This window comes from Maylandia zebra, linkage group LG20 (assembly GCF_041146795.1).
Source record: "Maylandia zebra isolate NMK-2024a linkage group LG20, Mzebra_GT3a, whole genome shotgun sequence".
Taxonomy (NCBI): Eukaryota; Metazoa; Chordata; class Actinopteri; order Cichliformes; family Cichlidae; genus Maylandia; species Maylandia zebra.
In genome coordinates, this window is record NC_135186.1 from 26,982,075 (window position 1) to 27,000,188 (window position 18,114).

Below are 18,114 nucleotides of genomic sequence, written 5' to 3' on the forward strand. Positions count from 1 at the left end.
CCAAAAAAATAAGAATAGCTCTAACATGAACAGCATGTAGTTGCTGTTGCTTCTTGGATTCCTTAGATTTTCTTCTAGTGGTGAAATAAAAGAGAAAAACACAAACCAACTACATCTTCATTAGAGTTTCTGTTCACCTAGGGATGGCTGCTTATTTTCCTTAAGTTATGATATCAAACTGATCTTGACAGGTTTATGTTGCTCTCATAATAAACTAAATTATTAGGCCTCGGCAGGACAAAAGCAATTAGAAAGCCCCTGATGAGCGCTGGCCTCGACTGGGGGTCTAATCTGTAAAATCACACACATGCATAAGCAGTAGCAGCACCTGAGTTAATGAAGACAAGGCAGTGCTCTTTGCCTCATTAAAGTGGCCAAGGTCTGTACTCGAGGGAGGATAATGCTCCCATCAATCGCATCTTTGACACACAGTTCAGCTGCCCAAGTTTTTTACGCCACCATTCAGGAGATAAGACAGGCCATTGTACTTTTAAACACTGAAGGAGAATTTAAAATATACTCACTACTGTGGATAAACAAAATAAACTGGATGCATTTAAAATGTCACTTAAGATAAAGCACAGACGTTTTTTTCCTATTTAAAGAAATGTACACACATGAACGTACACACAAATCACAACAAAAAAAGCACATCGATGTTCAGTCCTGCTGTATTGGCCTCACTTATCCAGCATAATGGAAAAGGGAATGTTAGCTGGTCCAATGAGAGTTCAAGGCAGCTATCCAGAAAGGTAGGTGTGTTGGAGCTGGGTAAATATATCCTTATCAGAGGATGCCAGCCAGTGATTTCCTCAAAGTAAATCACATTCACAGCAAGAAGAGGCTTCTGAATTTCATGGTCAGGAACTAGGATGCTCAGTGTCATGAGAATTAATAGAGGAGAGGAGAGATGGGTGTGTTTTTGTGCTGCAGGATTCAATCAATGCAGAGAACTGAAATGGAGAGGCATCCATTGTTAGAGAGCCTCACTGTGAGCACAGGGGTACAATGAGAGGGGTCAGAAGTCACCCAGGAGGTGGAGGTCAACAGCTGAAGAGCCAGCAGTGTTGCGAAATGGTCAGGGTGAGATTAAAGGCGCATGAAGCCATTTATCATGCTCCTCACAGTAGGCCTGCTGCCCTGAGGTGACTTAGCAGAATAACGGGTCCGCTGTCCTACCGGGATGTGAAAACACAAACTGTCTTTTCATTAACAGCCTTGAACAATGCCCAACTAAAGCCGAGAGAAAGGGTGGCGGCAGAGCTAAAGGACGCCTGGCAGTGTGTAGAGGGTGAAACAAAAGGCTGCAGCAGAGATCGTGTGCCCAGACCACCAGCCTCAAATTGGCAAGCTGGCACCAAAACAAGGGTTGGACGAAAACTACGGACTAGTGAAAAGCATCAAGGGGAACACAAACACAACCCTGTTTGTAGCAGGTGCCAAGACCTCAATGCCACAGTGGGACAAAACACTGTCAGCAGCCCCATGAACATCCTCCTGAAATAGCCCAATGTCATGCTTATGTTTTTATGAACAACGTCCCCTCTGGGAAACCTTGACCACTCATTCCGCATTACACATAAATATTCCCAGTTAAACTTAAAACAGGAAGGGCATTCCTTTGCAAATAATTATAAGAGTTATACCAAGCAGTGGCTGCATGCGTCAGCCCCCCGTGGCTCTCCTGTGTTCTCCCCCTGGTGGGGATCAGAGAATAGATTTACCTCGCTGGCTGCACTGGAGCTCTGACACACACCCACAGTTTGGTTTGATCTCAGCCAGTCAAACACATGAAACTGCTTAGCAAACAATGAGGACACAAAACCAACGCATAGCCAAACCCTTAATGATCCCATGAACATGGATTAAAAAGAAAAAGAGAGCAAAGAAAATGATGCATGGCTTAAAAACATCAGAGAGGACAAGGTTTTTGAAGAAAGGGCAGGATAATCTGGGTGTGCGCCTCACTTTGTCTCCCTTTTATTTCTTTATCAATAAAGCAACCAGCTTCAATCAGTGAATACCAATCAGAAAGGCTTTAAAAGAAATATAATATCCACAGAAATGCTAAAAAGCATTCATTATTTTCTCATTCTGTTCAGTCATAGCATGTAGACAAGATTAATGAGCCTCTAGCAGAGCTGCTGCCTGTAAGGGAATCAATACTCACAAAAGCTGGTTTCATAGTGGCTATTGGATCTGTGAGGTGCGAATCGAAAACGAAGTTAAAAAGTGAAGTGTGGAAGTGGATAGCGGCCCTCTCCTGTCTCTGTCTAAAGCTCGCCGTCTCCTTATCTCTCCTTCCATCTGTGGAGCTCAGAGTGCTGGCTCACACAATGTGCCCCCCTGGATTGTCATCTTCAGTCTGATTGCAAGGACCAACACCAACCCACATTAGCATGCGCTTTACACACATGCACACACACTGAGAGCGCCTTAAAAGGAGAGATGCATAGGCCAAGACCTCATGCAAGTCAAATCTCCTTGTCTTGAAACCCGAGGCAGTGCATCCAAGGGTTTGTCTTGTTGAGAAAGAGGGGTGATGACTAGGAACGATACTGAAAGGAAGGGGAAGAGGGTGTGAGAACCAGAATATTTTACAAACCAGATTAAAAAGGAAGAAAAAAAAAAAAGAAGATGTTTTTAGAAGAGGTGTGTCCATGCACTTGGGGGTGGGTTTGGTAATGTCCAGGGACCCCAAATGCTGTCACGCAGCTCTGTAGAGTGCTCCAGAGCAGCCAGTCGTGACCGGCAAGATGGCTGCCACAGCACATCAGAGAAAGCAAGAGTAAGCAAACACTGCCGATGGAGAGACAAGGGCTGAAGAGAATGCAGCGAGAGAGAGAAAGTGAAAAGAAAAGGGAGTTTTCAATTTTCAGGGGGCACTCCCAACATCAGTAAGAAAGTGTAGGCAAGGATACGCCCAATGAAACTTTTACTGCATTTCCCACACACTCCTCTCATTTGCTATGCACTTTAAATCGCTGGTGTGAATATTTCTATTTCAAGCAGACGCAGGCTTATTCCCTGAAAGGAAAAAGAGAGAGAGAGGGAAAAAAAATGAGCTCTTGCGCTTTGGTTTGAGCAGAGAACTCACCGCCATCTAAATCACTATTCATGTGAAAAGAAAAAAAGCGTTCCGGGTTCATTAACTTTAAGTAAGGCTCAAAAATTGGAATTTTTCAAAGGCTTTTAGAAGCTTACCAGCCAACCAAGGCCTCTAATAAACATCTAGTCACGATCAACCGAATTGAAAATTCCTATGCGATTCAGCATGCTTTCAAAAAGTACTAAAACATGGTGTTATTGTTATGGAAAACTGTGCAAGCAGGGTAGTGGTTAACTCTACAAAGCATCATTTGTTTTCATTTTTTTTGTTTGTTTTTGGGGCTTGTATTTTAAATTTTAACTTTCTACATCGAAGTACATGTGCTGACAAGGAACCTGTGCATGTGTGAGCTCCATCAGAGGCTGATATTAGCAATATTAGGGAGTACGAACACATTTTATTCCGTAGCACCACTGATAGCAAAAGAGAAAGAAAAATATATATCTATATTTTTAAGGTCCACCGTCTAGGTAGTAGAGCCCTAAAGCAATTTTATTACGTGTCTGGCTGTATGACTGGAGAGTAAATAAAATTTATTCCCAAGAGAAGAATGAAATTAACAGAGGGCAGCTCTCTGCCAGCAGCCAACTTAATGATTTTTTAAAAAGCTTCCAGACATTCAGATGAACTCAAAGCTGCCCAGTTCCCTTGGTAAAATACACTTACATGGCGCATACAGGAAATGGGGGCACTGCTTCAAGTTCATCTCCTTTTAGCAGACCAGAGCTATTTTTTCAGTTTGGAACCAATATCACCATCTATTCTCCTGCCAAAGAAATGCAGTTTGTTTTGGCTCCTCCTCTTAGGCCACGTTTAGTCTGTTTACTTCATCTTTCTCTAAGCACTGGGGAGAATACAACAGGACTTGGGAGCTCCAGGATTATTGTGAGCTGCTGAGGATATCTAGGAAGAGCAGAAAGCTCCAATAGCCAAGTAATGTCACAGCTGGCTTAATCCTGTCACTCTCTCACGGGCCACATCCCTCAGGTGCAGTCTGAGGTGGTGAGGTGTTCATTAAACTAGATAATTAGAATGAACAGTGCCCTGCCAGTGACCAGACTTTAAAGGGAAATAAAAGATCCAAGCACATACTTGATTGAGCTCATTACCCACTACGCCACATTCTGGAAAAGGAAGACAATGTGCAAAACCTCTGGATGTCTGACTTTTAAATAGTCATCATTACACTTTTGGCTATGGCACATTTCCATTAGTATTTGTCATAGTTTGTGACTGAATTACAAAAATACCACTAGATCCAAATGGTAATGCTACGTTACGACAGGTATAAATTGGTGGTGCATATATGTCGGCCAATCAGCAACCAGAAATCGCAAGAACTGGGCAGCCAGGCAGGTATGATACAATCAGAGACAATAATGCACAGTTTGCCCACCAGAGGGCATTGACATGTTGATTTTAAAACTAAAACAGTTAGTACATTTGATAAGGGACCCTTTTGGTGAATGTTTATGGAATCATCTTATGTAAAAACAAACAAAGAAACAAACCAGTCCCTATAGGCCCCTATATATTGCTAACCAGTCTTTTTTAAATAAATCATAATCCTTTTAAATTGAACTTTAGTGGTTAGTTACCATTTAACTGGTTTAAACTATTAAAAGTTAGTGATGCTGGGACTGGTGTGACCCAATTACAAGATATTATGTAGCAGATGTGGTTTCTGAGGTTTTGGAACCACACCAATTTTAGAAAACACCCACATTTAGTGAGATTGACACGCTGAGGCTGGCACAAAAATCTAACTCAGCTGCAATCAGCTGACCATAATGCTCACAGAAATCACCTGATGGCTCAGCTAAAGGCCTTGCATCTGATTAAGATACATAAATAGCAGCCCTCTAATCCTTGAGGATTGTGTCAATAATTTAAAGTCTGTGGATCCATCCACTGTGGTGACCCCTTGTGAATAAGAGAGCAGGTAAGTGTTCACTTAGTGTTCAGGATATTACAGAACAGTTCCTACTGGCTAAAGCTGAGAAAACATGGTCTAGTACACTTGAATCGAGGCGAGGCATTCACTCGGCTGCACACAGACGAATACCAAAGGTCAGTCATTTTCCACGAGTGTTTCCTTGGCAGCCTTTGACAAAACTATAAACTAAAGTAATGCCTGCAAATGCTGAAATAGCTCAAGAACAAACCCTCTTTGGAGTGCTCCCATACATAAAAGCTCAACAGCAAGGTTATCCCAGAATGAGTCATATTACCATAGTGGAAGGCAGCTGTGATCTTTCTCATGATAGAAAAGCCTGTTGAACTTGGATAAAGCACATGTACAAGGCCTCGAGCCGCTATCCTTCCCAAAGCAGCTAAAGATGAAAGTGTTGACAGCAGTATTTCCATATAGAGCCAATATTGTGTCTGTTCCTTCCATAAATGCACATCAAAGATGTTTTGAACTACAGTATCCCCTCTGTGGGCTGGTGCCATATTTTTTATCATGATCTAATCGTGAGCAATAAACTGCAGCAACATCAACACAACATAAGTATGTATGACTTTGTCAGACAACAGTCACATACCAGCATCTAATGACGAGGACATAAATTGGACTGGTTGCAACAATGACGCATAATCCAGATTGCTTGTGTGCAGTCTCACACATGAACAAAAAAAAAAAGAAAAAAAAAAAAAAGAGAGATTCTTAAAAACTTCAGAATCGCAGCACACCAAGGTGTAATTACTGTATCGGTGGCATAAGTTGGCAGCGTCTAAAAACTGACCACCTGCATGCAAACCATGGCCCGTAGTAGCCAAGACATCGACCTCAAATCTGCAATTAGCTCACTGTGGTTGTTCTGAGAGGGTCATGTAAAGGAACACTAGGCAGCAACATGAGCTCCTCACTGTGGGAAGAGAAAGCATTAGTGCTATCCGAGCCTGCGATTTGCTCAGGATGGACAGGCATCACAAATAAAATCTACAAGTCACTTCTGGACTGTGTGTAGCAGTGCAGTTATCAGTAACAGAAATGGAGCAGAACACAAACAGAACAAGGGAAAATTACTGAGAGGCTAGTGGACAGCTTATGCAAAACTTAACTGAGAAGCTTACAGAGGATTTCTTTAATTCTGCCAACAATAAGATGATTGTTTTAGGATAATGGTAAAAGAGCCAATGAGGAAACCATGCCAGCTGTATCTTGTGTGGCTGTTTAATGACTGCAATACTAAAAACCAAGGTTTATAAAACTTATACCTTCTTGGTAACTTGTGTTTCTTAAAAGAGTAAAATCTAACAAACTCTGAAAAGGAAGGGTTCTATACTGTATTTGTTTAGCTGTGTGTTTTTTCTGTGTTCTGACGGGTTGTCAGTCTCTATAGAGATTCAGGTCGGAGTTTCACGTCTTTACAACAGGAGGAGGCAAGAGCCGAAGAAACGGATCTACGGCTTCCACGTCTTCTCTGAATCTCAATTTCCAAATCTCTGTCTCTTGTCTTATTTTTTCCAGTCTCTCAGTTGTTTTATCCCCATCTTCTTGTCTTCTCTAATCTCTTCCCGCTGTGTCTCTACTCAGCTCTTTATTTACATCCCAGACAAAACATTAAAGCGCTGCATGCACGGGGAATATATTTAGATGTGAATATGCTCTGTGATACTAACACATAGTGGGATTGAGACAAATTTGGGGGGAAAAAAAAAAAGTTTTAAACACAGAATTCTGAAAATATTTTTATACACTGCAGTTTTTTAACAAAAGAAATGTACTAATGCAAATATGTGCAAAGATATATTCCATCATTTACTGTTTTGCCAAAAAGTTTGTTCCAGACAAGTTTTGACCTAAATTGCATGATGAGGCATCAGGCGGGCCTTGTTAAACAAAACAAGTCAACTTTTGTACTTGCTTAAAAACCGTGTCCAATAATGTGAATGTCAATACATTTTTGAACTATATTAACCTTATGCACACAATATTAATCTTTTCCATCCCATGGGATTCATGACAAATGTTTTATAAACAAAGATCTCCAGATTAGGTTTGTTTTTACACGTTACAATTGGGACGAGTGGAATTCTTCTAATAATGAATGAGTCTGTTACCTAGCACATACACGTGTCTGTGCCTTTTACCTGTGCAGGTTATGGCAATAACATCGCAACAGCCTAAACACTAACACCGAGGCTTCAAAATGCAGAGTCCAGAAACCGGTGACTGATGTCACGGTGGCTACATCCATCTTTAATATACAGTCTGTGGTTTCACCTGCTGTCACTCTGCTACCTTGCAGTTACATTAGTGTGAAAAAGGTCACCTTTATTCATGTTAAACATCTGTGAAACATGTAATTATTATTTACTGGCCTGCATTATACAATATTTGGTTGTACATGCATAAACACTAAACAGTACAGACACTAAAGCCTCCCCCCCGTGTGTGTCTTAAATATTTCAAGCGGAAACACTTACCTCATCCCATTCTGAGGTGAAAGAGGGAGATTTCTCAAGTCTCTTCTTAGCCATGCTACAGTTAGAAACAGACTCGCTACGGTTTCCCAATCCTCCTTCCTCTTCATTAGGAGGCGACACGAGCAAGTCTGAGTCAGACTTGGACAGGCTGCGTGCCAGCTTCAGGTCCCCAGGAGGGCGCATCTTGACAGCAGATACAGCACCAGCCACAGAGTCCCTGGGTTCCTTGTTCACAGTAGCATAAATTGCTTTTGGATCACAGTCTGTCAGGATGGCGGCCATGCTAGGACGGCTAGGTGGCGGCGCAGCTGCCGTTACTCCCTCTTTAGCTTTGGCCCTCTTTTTTGTTTCTGGCTGGTCTTGATTGGGTGGCAGAACACCTGGAAGCCGGAAGGACTCCTCACGGCTCTCAAAGACAGGAGAAGATCCGTGTAGGAGGCCTGTGAACTGCTCTGGTACACCTGCTTCCTGGTCCTGGCCGAGCTGTGAGTTATCTAGACAAAGAGACAGGGAATAGACAAAGTCAGTGAAGAAGGAAAGCAGTCTGTGAGGGCTGGAAAGTAGACTTCCAACTGAGGGGCTGATCCTTACAGTGTGGCTAATAAGAAACCACCCACACAAGCCCTGAAACAGATCTGTAATTGTTTCCTACCAGGAGTGACGAAGAGAAAAAGGGGGAGAGAGAAGAGATGGAGCAAAGAAAAGGCGTATGTTGGCTGGAGAAATGACTTCTGAATTCCAAACTCAGCTTGTAGCCGTCTGACAGCTATCTGCTGGTGCCTGAATGCCTGTATTTTGCAACAGGGAGTTGAAGCAAGTCATCTCTGTGAACAGCCCTCATCACAGAGGCCTACTTGTCTGTTAGGCCCGTTTTCCTAAAATGACATAACACTGAGAATGTCCCAGAGTTTCCGACTAAACTAAACTTTCAAACAAACCTACACATAAATTCCAAGAGTGTATGCCAGAGAAAAATGAATACAACACAACAAATATCACAAAGAGGAGTGAAACTTACTGTTTGCCGTCTTCTCCAACAAAAAACGACTCCTTAATGAGACTCAATGGCAAGTGCAACAAAGAACAATGAGATTTTTTCCTCCTCCCCTCTCCCAAGGACTTACTGCCACCTAAGCCTATTTTCCGCAATCAAATCAGCCACAGCTTGATAGTACCTGTTGTAATCGATATGTTGCTTTGAGGGAAAAAGAAAAAAAACTAACTCGTGCCGAGCCTGTCTTCTTCAACTGCAGTGACGTGTTTTGTTGTTTAAAGTGTGCGCCCTCTGTGTTTTCTAGCTTCTAATTCTAGCGCCTAACGGAGGGCGAGGAATGGAAATTTGAATCACCCTGTCCTCCAGCAGCCAGACTTCTGATAATTAGTCCTGTGACACATGGTGCGGGAGTGTGTGGGCTTGTGTGGTCTCTGCCAGGGTGACAAGGGTCAGGAGTGTTTGGTGACAGGGAATCTGGGGCAGAGACACCACAAGAAAAGTAGTGACCTGTTGCAGCACTTTGTGTGTCCTTCACAAAACAGCTTCCTGCCAAAAATGTGCCCAGTGCAGTCATTTTATCAGTATAGGAAAAGAATTATCTACACCAAACTACCTCAGTACTATTTCAGGGATCATTTCCAGGGAGGGAGTGTGCCAAACAACACCCTAAACTCCCTTTTCACAAGCTTGGGAAAAGTGTGTGTGCGTTGGGGGGTGTTTTGTGTGTGGGCGAGTGAGTGTACTGCACACATATGTCAAGATCACAGCCAAACACCCACCCTCTCCTTGGCAGCTAGGGAGCGTGAACGCCCTATGATCACATCCATGTGCTTCCAACAAACTCACGTGGTGTTAACCCTTGCAAAGACCACCGGAGCCCCTTTCTATACAGTTCTAGGATGGAAAACCCGCACACATGCAATCTGATGTTTTTGCAACTCTTTTATATTGGGTGAAGTCACCACAGACGTGGGGTGTTTATTTCATTTGGCAGCGACAGCTCCATATCGCCCTGATGATGTCATGTTTGGATTGCAGATGCTGTGGAATCAGTGCTGGTTGTTACTTCACTAGCTACACAATCCAAAGTCAATCCATATGTCCCTGGAAAACCTGCACTGTTTCTGTTTGAGTTTCAAAGACATTTTAAACTCTTGGTAGTGCACTGCAGCACAACTACAAGGTACTAAGGCTATGACATGGGGACATTTGTATTAAAGTACATAATTTGATCATATTTAACTCACTGCAGCGCATTGAGCCTCCCCCATAAAAGATCATTTTATACACTGCAAAGTGCCCAGCCCTGGACAAACTATACAACATCAACACCTATTACATGGTTCAAGGCTGTTTCTTACATCCCTTCTTTAGTTCTTTTAAATTATTGTTTATCAGTCAATATAATCGGCCCCACTGATCGGTTGGGCTCCACATAGCATCATATATAATGATGCAGAAGAAGTGTGACAAACACACAGGTGCTTAACTTCCTTACATCTATCCTTTGATGTGCTACAGTTCATAAAAGCAGCACAAACAACTTTAGCTAAGTATCAAAACTACAGAAACGACACTGCACTCTGGTTGTGAACTAATGGAACAGCATGTATACTTTGAGGTTTATTTCCTCACCAACGTTGCTCATAACAGCGTAATATTTAAGTTAAATGGGTGTTTTTAAAATTTATTATTATTATTATTATCATCATCTGTGGAGAAACTTCTGATCTTACAGGTACTGCTTTGGAAACGCTATAATACATCAGCAGCAGTAGGTCTGTTGCGAAAATGTGGATTGCTGCTGAGAGCAGGAGGAATGTGTTTGAAGACAGACATTAAACACCATATATCGTTGACTTGGCATCTGTCCTCCACCTGCCACAGAGATTGCTGAGGTCTGGTCACTGACCGTCCATAGACCACATAAGTTACAAGAAAGATCACATCAACATGAACAAAGCTAAATATTTAGCCTCCGCCGACTGCCTGGGTTTATGTAATACATAAAATAGGAACCAGGTTTGAGTGGCTGATCTGCAAAACCTCAAAAAGTAAAGAGGAAACAGGTCAGAGACAGGGTTATTTAAGTAGAAACCAAATTTGTGGTTTTGACAAATGAAATGAAGAGAATAACTTTAGAGTTCCCAAATATAAAAAGGAACCAAAAAAATGAAATGAACAACATTTTGCCGTGTGTTTTAAACTTTAAAGTTGCTAATCCTTGAGCTTTGTTAAAAAAGAATTACTGCTCTTGTAGAAAATTAATAACATTTTAATGTTTAAACTCATTACGGTAACCATCTGAGGGGCCAGCTGTTCAGTGGTTTTTTACATCAACTCAAAGAGGAACAGTGACACGACAGAAACACTGAATATGCGAATAAAGATGCTAAAAATGTATTTCCAATTCATATAAGCAATTATAACAAATAAGATCACACTCTTATTTTCCGTTTTTCAATTTGTGTTTATTTTAAGTCAGAGAAGTCTCAAACAGACAGACTAATGTTACTGCAGCTGGCCAATAATTTTTTACGTGGTGAAATTACATAAAAACAACTCGAGAAGCCTAACTGGCTTCTTTTTGCAGGTTGTTTCCAAACACGTGCCAAAACTCAATTTATTCAATGAAGACATCTGTATATGTATCAGCAAAAACCCAGCAGCTATACTCCTCATCTCTGCTCCGTGCCTGACTGGATGAAGTGGCATATCCAGCTTTAGGCGGGGATGTGGATCTAAGATAGGAATGTCACGATCTGATCAAGAATTCAGTTTCACATTGGCAATGAAACGAGTCTAACCCACTCGCCAACGAATGTCAGTCAACCTGCCCCTGACGAGCCAAATCCCCTCTGCTGCCCGAGAATACCAATCGTGCACTTCCCCGGCTGCGCTAATCCAAGCCAGCCTATCTCAAATGCATCAAACTGAGATGCATTTCTCCTATTTCATTGACATGCTTGGCTTGTAATTTTCCAAGTCTGATGTGTCAGGTCCATCTTTCCTTACCCTCACGCAGCTTTACCAGCAGCAGTTGTTGTACCTTATTAGGTATCTAAAACCTGAGGACAGTGACCGTACTCACCTCCCGGCACCCCTGGGCCCACTCTTCCTGGAGGGTGCAAGGTGTCTTTCGTCTTACTTGGGGCTCTAAGGTTGTTTGGGGCAGAAGGTTTATGCTAAAGTAGGACAGCAAGAAAGAACAGATGATAAAAACATTTTCTGTGATTCTAAACAATCATAGTAGCTCGTCTGAAGCCCAGTTAGCAAATAACTAAAAGCCAGACTAATTATCCTGCTTATTATCCTGAAGACATACCCTCCCTGATCAACTGCATTACTACTAAAAGATTATTATCATCATCATCATCATCATCATCATCATCATCATCAGGCAGGTCAGAAGCACAGCCAACTTAATAGGAGCTTGCAAATTAAGACACAAGTATATACTGTGTGCAGCAGAGGGGCTGTAGAGGTGGTTGACAGCAATAATAAAATGCTGCTAACTGGATGATAGATATCAAAGGGCAATAAAAAAAAGACAATGGCAATAAATAAAGTAGGTAGATTTACAACATTAAGACGCACTATTATCAGGGGCCGTTTAAGATGACTTCTGCCTTCTGCTAACATATGACTCAGTTTCTGACTCTGAAGAGACCGTCACCTTAAATTTTAAAACCTGCTATCATCACTTGGGTTGGGTCAAAAATTATCCACTCATTCACTCTTCAAACCAGTATATAGGAAGCTTGTTGTCAAACCAAAAAAAAAAAAAAAAAAAAAAAAAAAAAACCCTCCAGATACTACTTAATATACAAATTAGACAGCTGTAATCATGCATTTTTATACAGTATAATTTCTCAAACATTCTGTCAGGACCACTTTAGTCAAAGTAGGATTGTTATTTCCTCTGCAGTTGCATATATATGGCAAGTTTCGTGCCTTTCCACATGTATACATGTTAAGCCCTCGTACAGATCAGACAGGCATCAATGGATGGACCAGACTGGTCATATTTTACTACTACATTCATGTAGATTTTAATTCCATGTATGCTTTGTCCACCTCACATCTATCACCAACTGAAAACCACCAGTTAACTCTGTCTGTGCATGTGGGACTCGGACTGTCATACAGGGCTGCTGGCTCAGCTTGAATCTTCGGCCTACCAGAAGTAACGTCAGGGCTGATATGATGCTTTGCAGCAGTTCTGTCATTTTTACTTCCACAAGCGCATGATGGTCTACAATGCTTGGGCTAGTGACCGAATTACTTTTCACAACTCATAGTAGGATACTTCCACATACAGTGCAGCAACTAGGGTACAATCCTATAATTTTAGTATTCAAATAGCAACCTATTTTTGAAGCAGTTATAGTACATGAACAAAAGAGTTTACCTGAGGTAGGACACTGTTGGAAGACTGTATAGTGGTATTGTCATCTAAGGAGACAAGAAAACAAACGTTGGTTAACTAAGAGTTACAGAAAATCCATTGTTGGTTCTGACTTTCAGAAGAGACATTACGCTGAGAATGTCAAAGTGATGGATAATAAAATCATGTATTATGCATGCCGCCATTATCGGTCTAAGCGTCAGACAGACTTCAGATTAATCTTCCTGCCTTTTAAACAGCACCGAGTACAGAGACATGATAGAGCAGTTTTAAAACGGATGAAAAACTAATCATTTAACATTTCTGTCCAATTCAACAACCCCCTCCCCCCCCCAAAAAAAACACAGTAAGTTATTCTTTTTTTATAACACCATCATTTCCATCTGGAAGGCCCGATGACATCCACGATTAGACTCCAACACTTCAGCCCAGTTTTCTTTGAATGATAGTCAAGCTGACTAAGCTGAAAGGTCCCAAGGGTACGGTTTTAAAACATCTACATCAACAACTAGGGATCAAAATTGCCTCCTAATTTAATCCCATTTAATCCAATTACATGCAGTGCCATTCAGCAGCCACAACTGAGGAGGGTCTGCTGAGGCTCTGTTGCGATCAAACAGCAGCAAAAGAGCCTGAGAGACAGAGCTCTCCCGTATTCACGTCAGGAACGAAGGACCTCCTGATTTATATGCAGATATAACAAGGTAGAGTGACTGCATTTTACCAAGAAATATCTTCATAAAGCACAAACAAAAAGAATTGCTGGAAAAATATGCCTTTTCGAAATGTTACTTGTTGTTTTTTGTACTGAATAAACACAATTACCTTTATATGAGTGGGGCTCATGGCTAGGTGGTGGTGGGATTTTTGTCTCTGCAGTCAGCAACAACTCATATGTGTGATCCTCCTCCTCCGCTGGCTCCCTTTTCTCATCAGCACTGCTGCTAGTATACAGGGCCTGCAGAAAAGTCAAAGGATTAAAGGTGAAAAAGAAGTAGCGGGTTAGAAATTACGAGGCAGTTGTGTGAAAATATTTGTTTACAATAGGAAACCCTTCATGAAACATCCACAATATGCCCACTATGATCAGCAACGGTTTAGACCAGAACGGTTCTCGGACGCTGCCTTTTCCAATTCCGCTTTCCTATTACATGTGCTCCACTCTGCACTCAGCTGAGTATTTCTTAAGAAGCCATTTGAACTGAGTAGCAGCGCTGAAGGAAATGAAAAGGGTGGTAGCTAAGATGAAACCGGCATCCTCAGTGACAGATTGTTATTTTCCCAGCAGCCCCTGTGTCATAGTGTTAGAAAACATGTCTAACTTTTCAGTGGCATTAACTTTTAAAAGTAGTCTGTCACGACCATTTGCAAACAGCTACATGTGCGCGTGTGAGCATCTGTGGCGTTAAATGGCAACCGTTTCTGCTGGCTATATGACCTCTGACCTATTCGCATAGGATTTGTATTACCAGGGGGACTTGATGTGATTTACTCGTGTCTGTGTAATCATGCTACTATTAATATCCTGCCAGATAATTGTGAGCCTAATGAAAGACAGCAAAATGCTTCTTACCAATTCGTACAATGCAAGCTAACAATTTCATCTCTTGAATGGTTATCCATGTAGTGTATTTATCCAAATTCTCCTTAAAAACTATCCAAATTTGCATACGTACATTTTTTTCTTTAAAAAGCAGATTCAGTGGTTGATTTGCATGGGATTAAGATCATAGATGATGTCCACAGCTATCACTAGACCACTATCACCATGTGAATACAGCTTTACTTCCTTACCTCTGAGCTCACCTCCTCTTCATTACCAGGTCCAGGATGTGACGAGAGAACCAGGCGATCTTTCTGTACGTCAGCAATACAAGATGTAATAAAAAGTAATCAATTCATTATCAGTATTAAAAGATACATGCAAACCTACACTGAAACACAAGAAAAGTAACACTGGTGGATTTTTGTAGCACTGTCATAAGAAGAGAGGATCACCATCTCCCTCTAGTGGGAGTTCAGCATTTCAGTGCCTCACTCTATGTCTTGGTATGTACAAGTTTTATAAGTTTATGTATTGGTTTTTTCAACTAAAAACATCTTTAAAAAAAAAAAAAAAAAAAAATCAGAAACTGCTGACCTTTCCAGCTTCACTATCAGGCCTTCCCGAGTCTCTGTCAGAGGACTTCCCACTGGTGAGGCTGTCTAAAGAGTGGCAAGAAGTGGCCTCAAACAGAGCTTCATAAGGGCTCTCCTCCTCGGGCCCCAGGGCCAGCCCCGAGATTAGCTCACAGACTTTCTCCAGGTCACCTGCAAGTCAAAATGGATAAAGATTGAAGCAAAAACAAGTTCTCAAGTCAAAGTAATAGGTAAACTATCGTCATACTTTCCTGCACAGTGGTTTTTTTCTTCTGCTTAAAGATTTGCTGCTGCGAAGGCAAAAATCACCCACTATCTCTCACAGGAGACTCCCGATAAATCTTACCCTTTTTCCGTGGGCTTGGGCTCTCCTGAGGTGGAGGCACTGGTGGAGGGGGAAGGTCAATATCAGGGGGTTTTCCAGTCATATGACCTGGAACAAACGAGAGATTGTATCGCAGCTGTTTCATGTGATATAAATAAGAGAATAATTCCCACTGGAGCTCTGTATGTGCTCATTTGGTCTTTACCAAGGATCAGGGCAGCTATCTGTTTGCTTTTCTTAGAGGGCATGTCCTTGACAATGTCCAGCGCTGTCAGGCCCTTCTGGTCGACAATGTTCACGTCGATCCCTGGGAAACGACAACAGTAACAGTCATGTGCTAAGTACGTGTCTTTCCTAAATACATGGAAGTTATGTAGATTTAGGGCTCTACGGTCTGACCTGCACAGAGAAGCTTCTGCACCACATCAGTCTTCCCAAACAGAGCGGCTTCGTGGAGTGCACTGCCTTTCTCTGTCTGAGCAGGAAAGAAAATGAAAAAGCATACGAATTTATGAGAAACATAATAGACAGAAGTTCTTAATATTTCCTATGTTATTACCAAAAAATTAGACTACAGAATATGGCAGTTCTGTTCCAGCACCAACACTTTAGTAAAATACGTAGCGCATGTTGTGTGGATTCATGCCCACTACTTGGTCCACTTCTTGAACTGACAATTATGTGGTTGAGAAATCAAAGCAGATCATTTTCCAGCTCACAGGGCCATGCTAATTAAAGTCCTGCCGGATGCAGAGCCTAAAGGAAGCTGAATAGTCTCCACATCTTTTATTCAGAGGAAAAAAGGACAGAGAAAGGATCTCCAGACAGACGGGTGGCACAGTTTGATACAGAGCCAGAGCTCTAGGGCCCACCAGGGGGAGCAAGGCCGGCTCTGCTTTGCGCTGGCCTTACTACAACAGTTCCTTTGCAAACTGAGAGCTTAAGAATTTTACATTTAATCTCATAGCTTTAGTAGGAAGTAGCAAGAGGAAGTGCTGCAAGGACAGATTAAGTTGCCTAACATGATTTGGGCCATGAAAGTATGTTAAGAAACACTTGCAAACAGAAGTTTTTCAGTAAAAAGAAATATATAAGTAACTATACATCAGAAAAAACAAAAACAACACATGCACATACCTCATAGTTAATGTCCATTCCAGCATCTAGTAACACCTCCACTACGGGTAGGTGTCCGTTGCGAGAGGCCAGGTGTAGTGGTGTGTGTTTCTTGGTGTTGCAGCTGAGCAGATTAGGATGGGCACTGAGCAGCAGTTTGACAACCTCCAGGCGGCCGTACAGTGCTGCCAGGTCCAGCGGAGTCTCAAACTTGTTATTCCTCATGGTGGGATCAGTGAGTTCCTCCAGCAGCAGCCGCACCACCCGAGAGTGGCCGTACTGGGCGGCACAGTGCAGCGGTGTCTCGTTGTCATTGTTCTGTTGGCGGTGGTGGTGGGGGGGGGATAAATAAGTAAGAAGCAGCTTGGGAAAAAATGGCAGCACAGTTAAGTTGAGGTAAAGTGAAAATGTGTAATTAAGGAGATAAGAATAGAACAGAGATGCTTGAATCGTGTCTGCAATAAGTCAGAATTTGTGACTCGACTGAGTCATTGTGAGAGTAAACCAGTCAGATGGGTACAGGCAAATCATGAAAGGTCATGAAAAACCACCAACCCTGAAAAAAAAAAAAAAAAAAAAAAAAAAAAAAAAAAAGCACACAGTGAGGCTTGATTGGGGTGAGGGGGCGGGGACTGGCAGGCATGCATGGACTAATGAGGACAGGTGTCTGTGTGGCACTGAGTGCCAGGGGCAGCAGGGTGCTAACAGAGGGGCAGGGATACATAGGCGGGTGGGGAGACATGGAGACATGGGCCGGTTTGACAAGAGGTCAGAATGCACCGACACTGAAGAGCTACAAAGGGTCAGGCATGTATAAAGCTTCTTTGTTGTTGCTTCTCACCAAAGCACAAAACAGCAACAACCCACATTGCATAGTGAAAAGTAAAAATACACTCAAAGGATCACTGTGATATTAACAATAACATTTGGTCTGCCCTGCCGATCAGATTCTTTTTCTCCCCACAAGTCCAGGTCGGCTTGACAAAAACCCCAAAACGGGGTCCAGAAAACTCAACTATACTTCTATTGCACAGAAAATATACATATAAGCAGCAAATCCTCAACAGAGAAGAAAATAAAACCCCAAAATTGCATTTTTTTGATGACTTTCCTTTTGATCAGCTGATCAATGTATCGACAAACTGTTCTGGCGCTAAAAAAAAAAATAAAAAAAAATGCAGTGATGATATTTTAATGTTGGAAGGACTCCTTAAGTTTAGCCAGTATTAGAATGATGTCCTTTATATTGACATGCACAAAAACACGACTGAGCTTGTACTGCAGGAAACATGCTAACAAATAAGTAGATAAAACACAGAAGAAACAGGAGTATTGACCAGATAAACTCAGTAACTAGTGCTAATTGATTCTAACCAGTCAAAAGCAGGAATGCAATCAATAGACATGAGCGCTTCCAGCATGTTATCTCTACCACGAGCAACCACCAGGGGGCAATCCCTGAAATCCTGCATGATCAAGTCAAAACACACAATGACAACATGCATATAGTAAATCAGAGCAGACCCTGCTGTGCTTTCTTTCACAATAGGGTGTTAGCAGAATTCCAATTTTGTGATTTTCTGCAAACA

General features: G+C 41.9%; 1 protein-coding gene across 8 annotated transcripts in view; it reads right to left on the reverse strand.

The window, feature by feature from the left end:
- Positions 1–18,114, reverse strand: part of anks1aa (ankyrin repeat and sterile alpha motif domain containing 1Aa) — a 64,760-nt gene that overhangs the window by 23,171 nt on the left and 23,475 nt on the right. For all 8 annotated transcript variants that reach the window (XM_076878256.1, XM_004546253.3, XM_076878255.1 and 5 more), the window contains 10 exons: positions 16,547–16,843; positions 15,809–15,884; positions 15,615–15,716; positions 15,431–15,517; positions 15,086–15,255; positions 14,740–14,802; positions 13,771–13,903; positions 12,949–12,992; positions 11,629–11,722; positions 7,544–8,037 (listed from right to left, as the gene is read on the reverse strand). In XM_076878256.1, the coding sequence (XP_076734371.1) occupies positions 7,544–8,037; positions 11,629–11,722; positions 12,949–12,992; positions 13,771–13,903; positions 14,740–14,802; positions 15,086–15,255; positions 15,431–15,517; positions 15,615–15,716; positions 15,809–15,884; positions 16,547–16,843 (1,560 nt within the window). The remainder of the gene's footprint in view (positions 1–7,543; positions 8,038–11,628; positions 11,723–12,948; positions 12,993–13,770; positions 13,904–14,739; positions 14,803–15,085; positions 15,256–15,430; positions 15,518–15,614; positions 15,717–15,808; positions 15,885–16,546; positions 16,844–18,114) is intronic.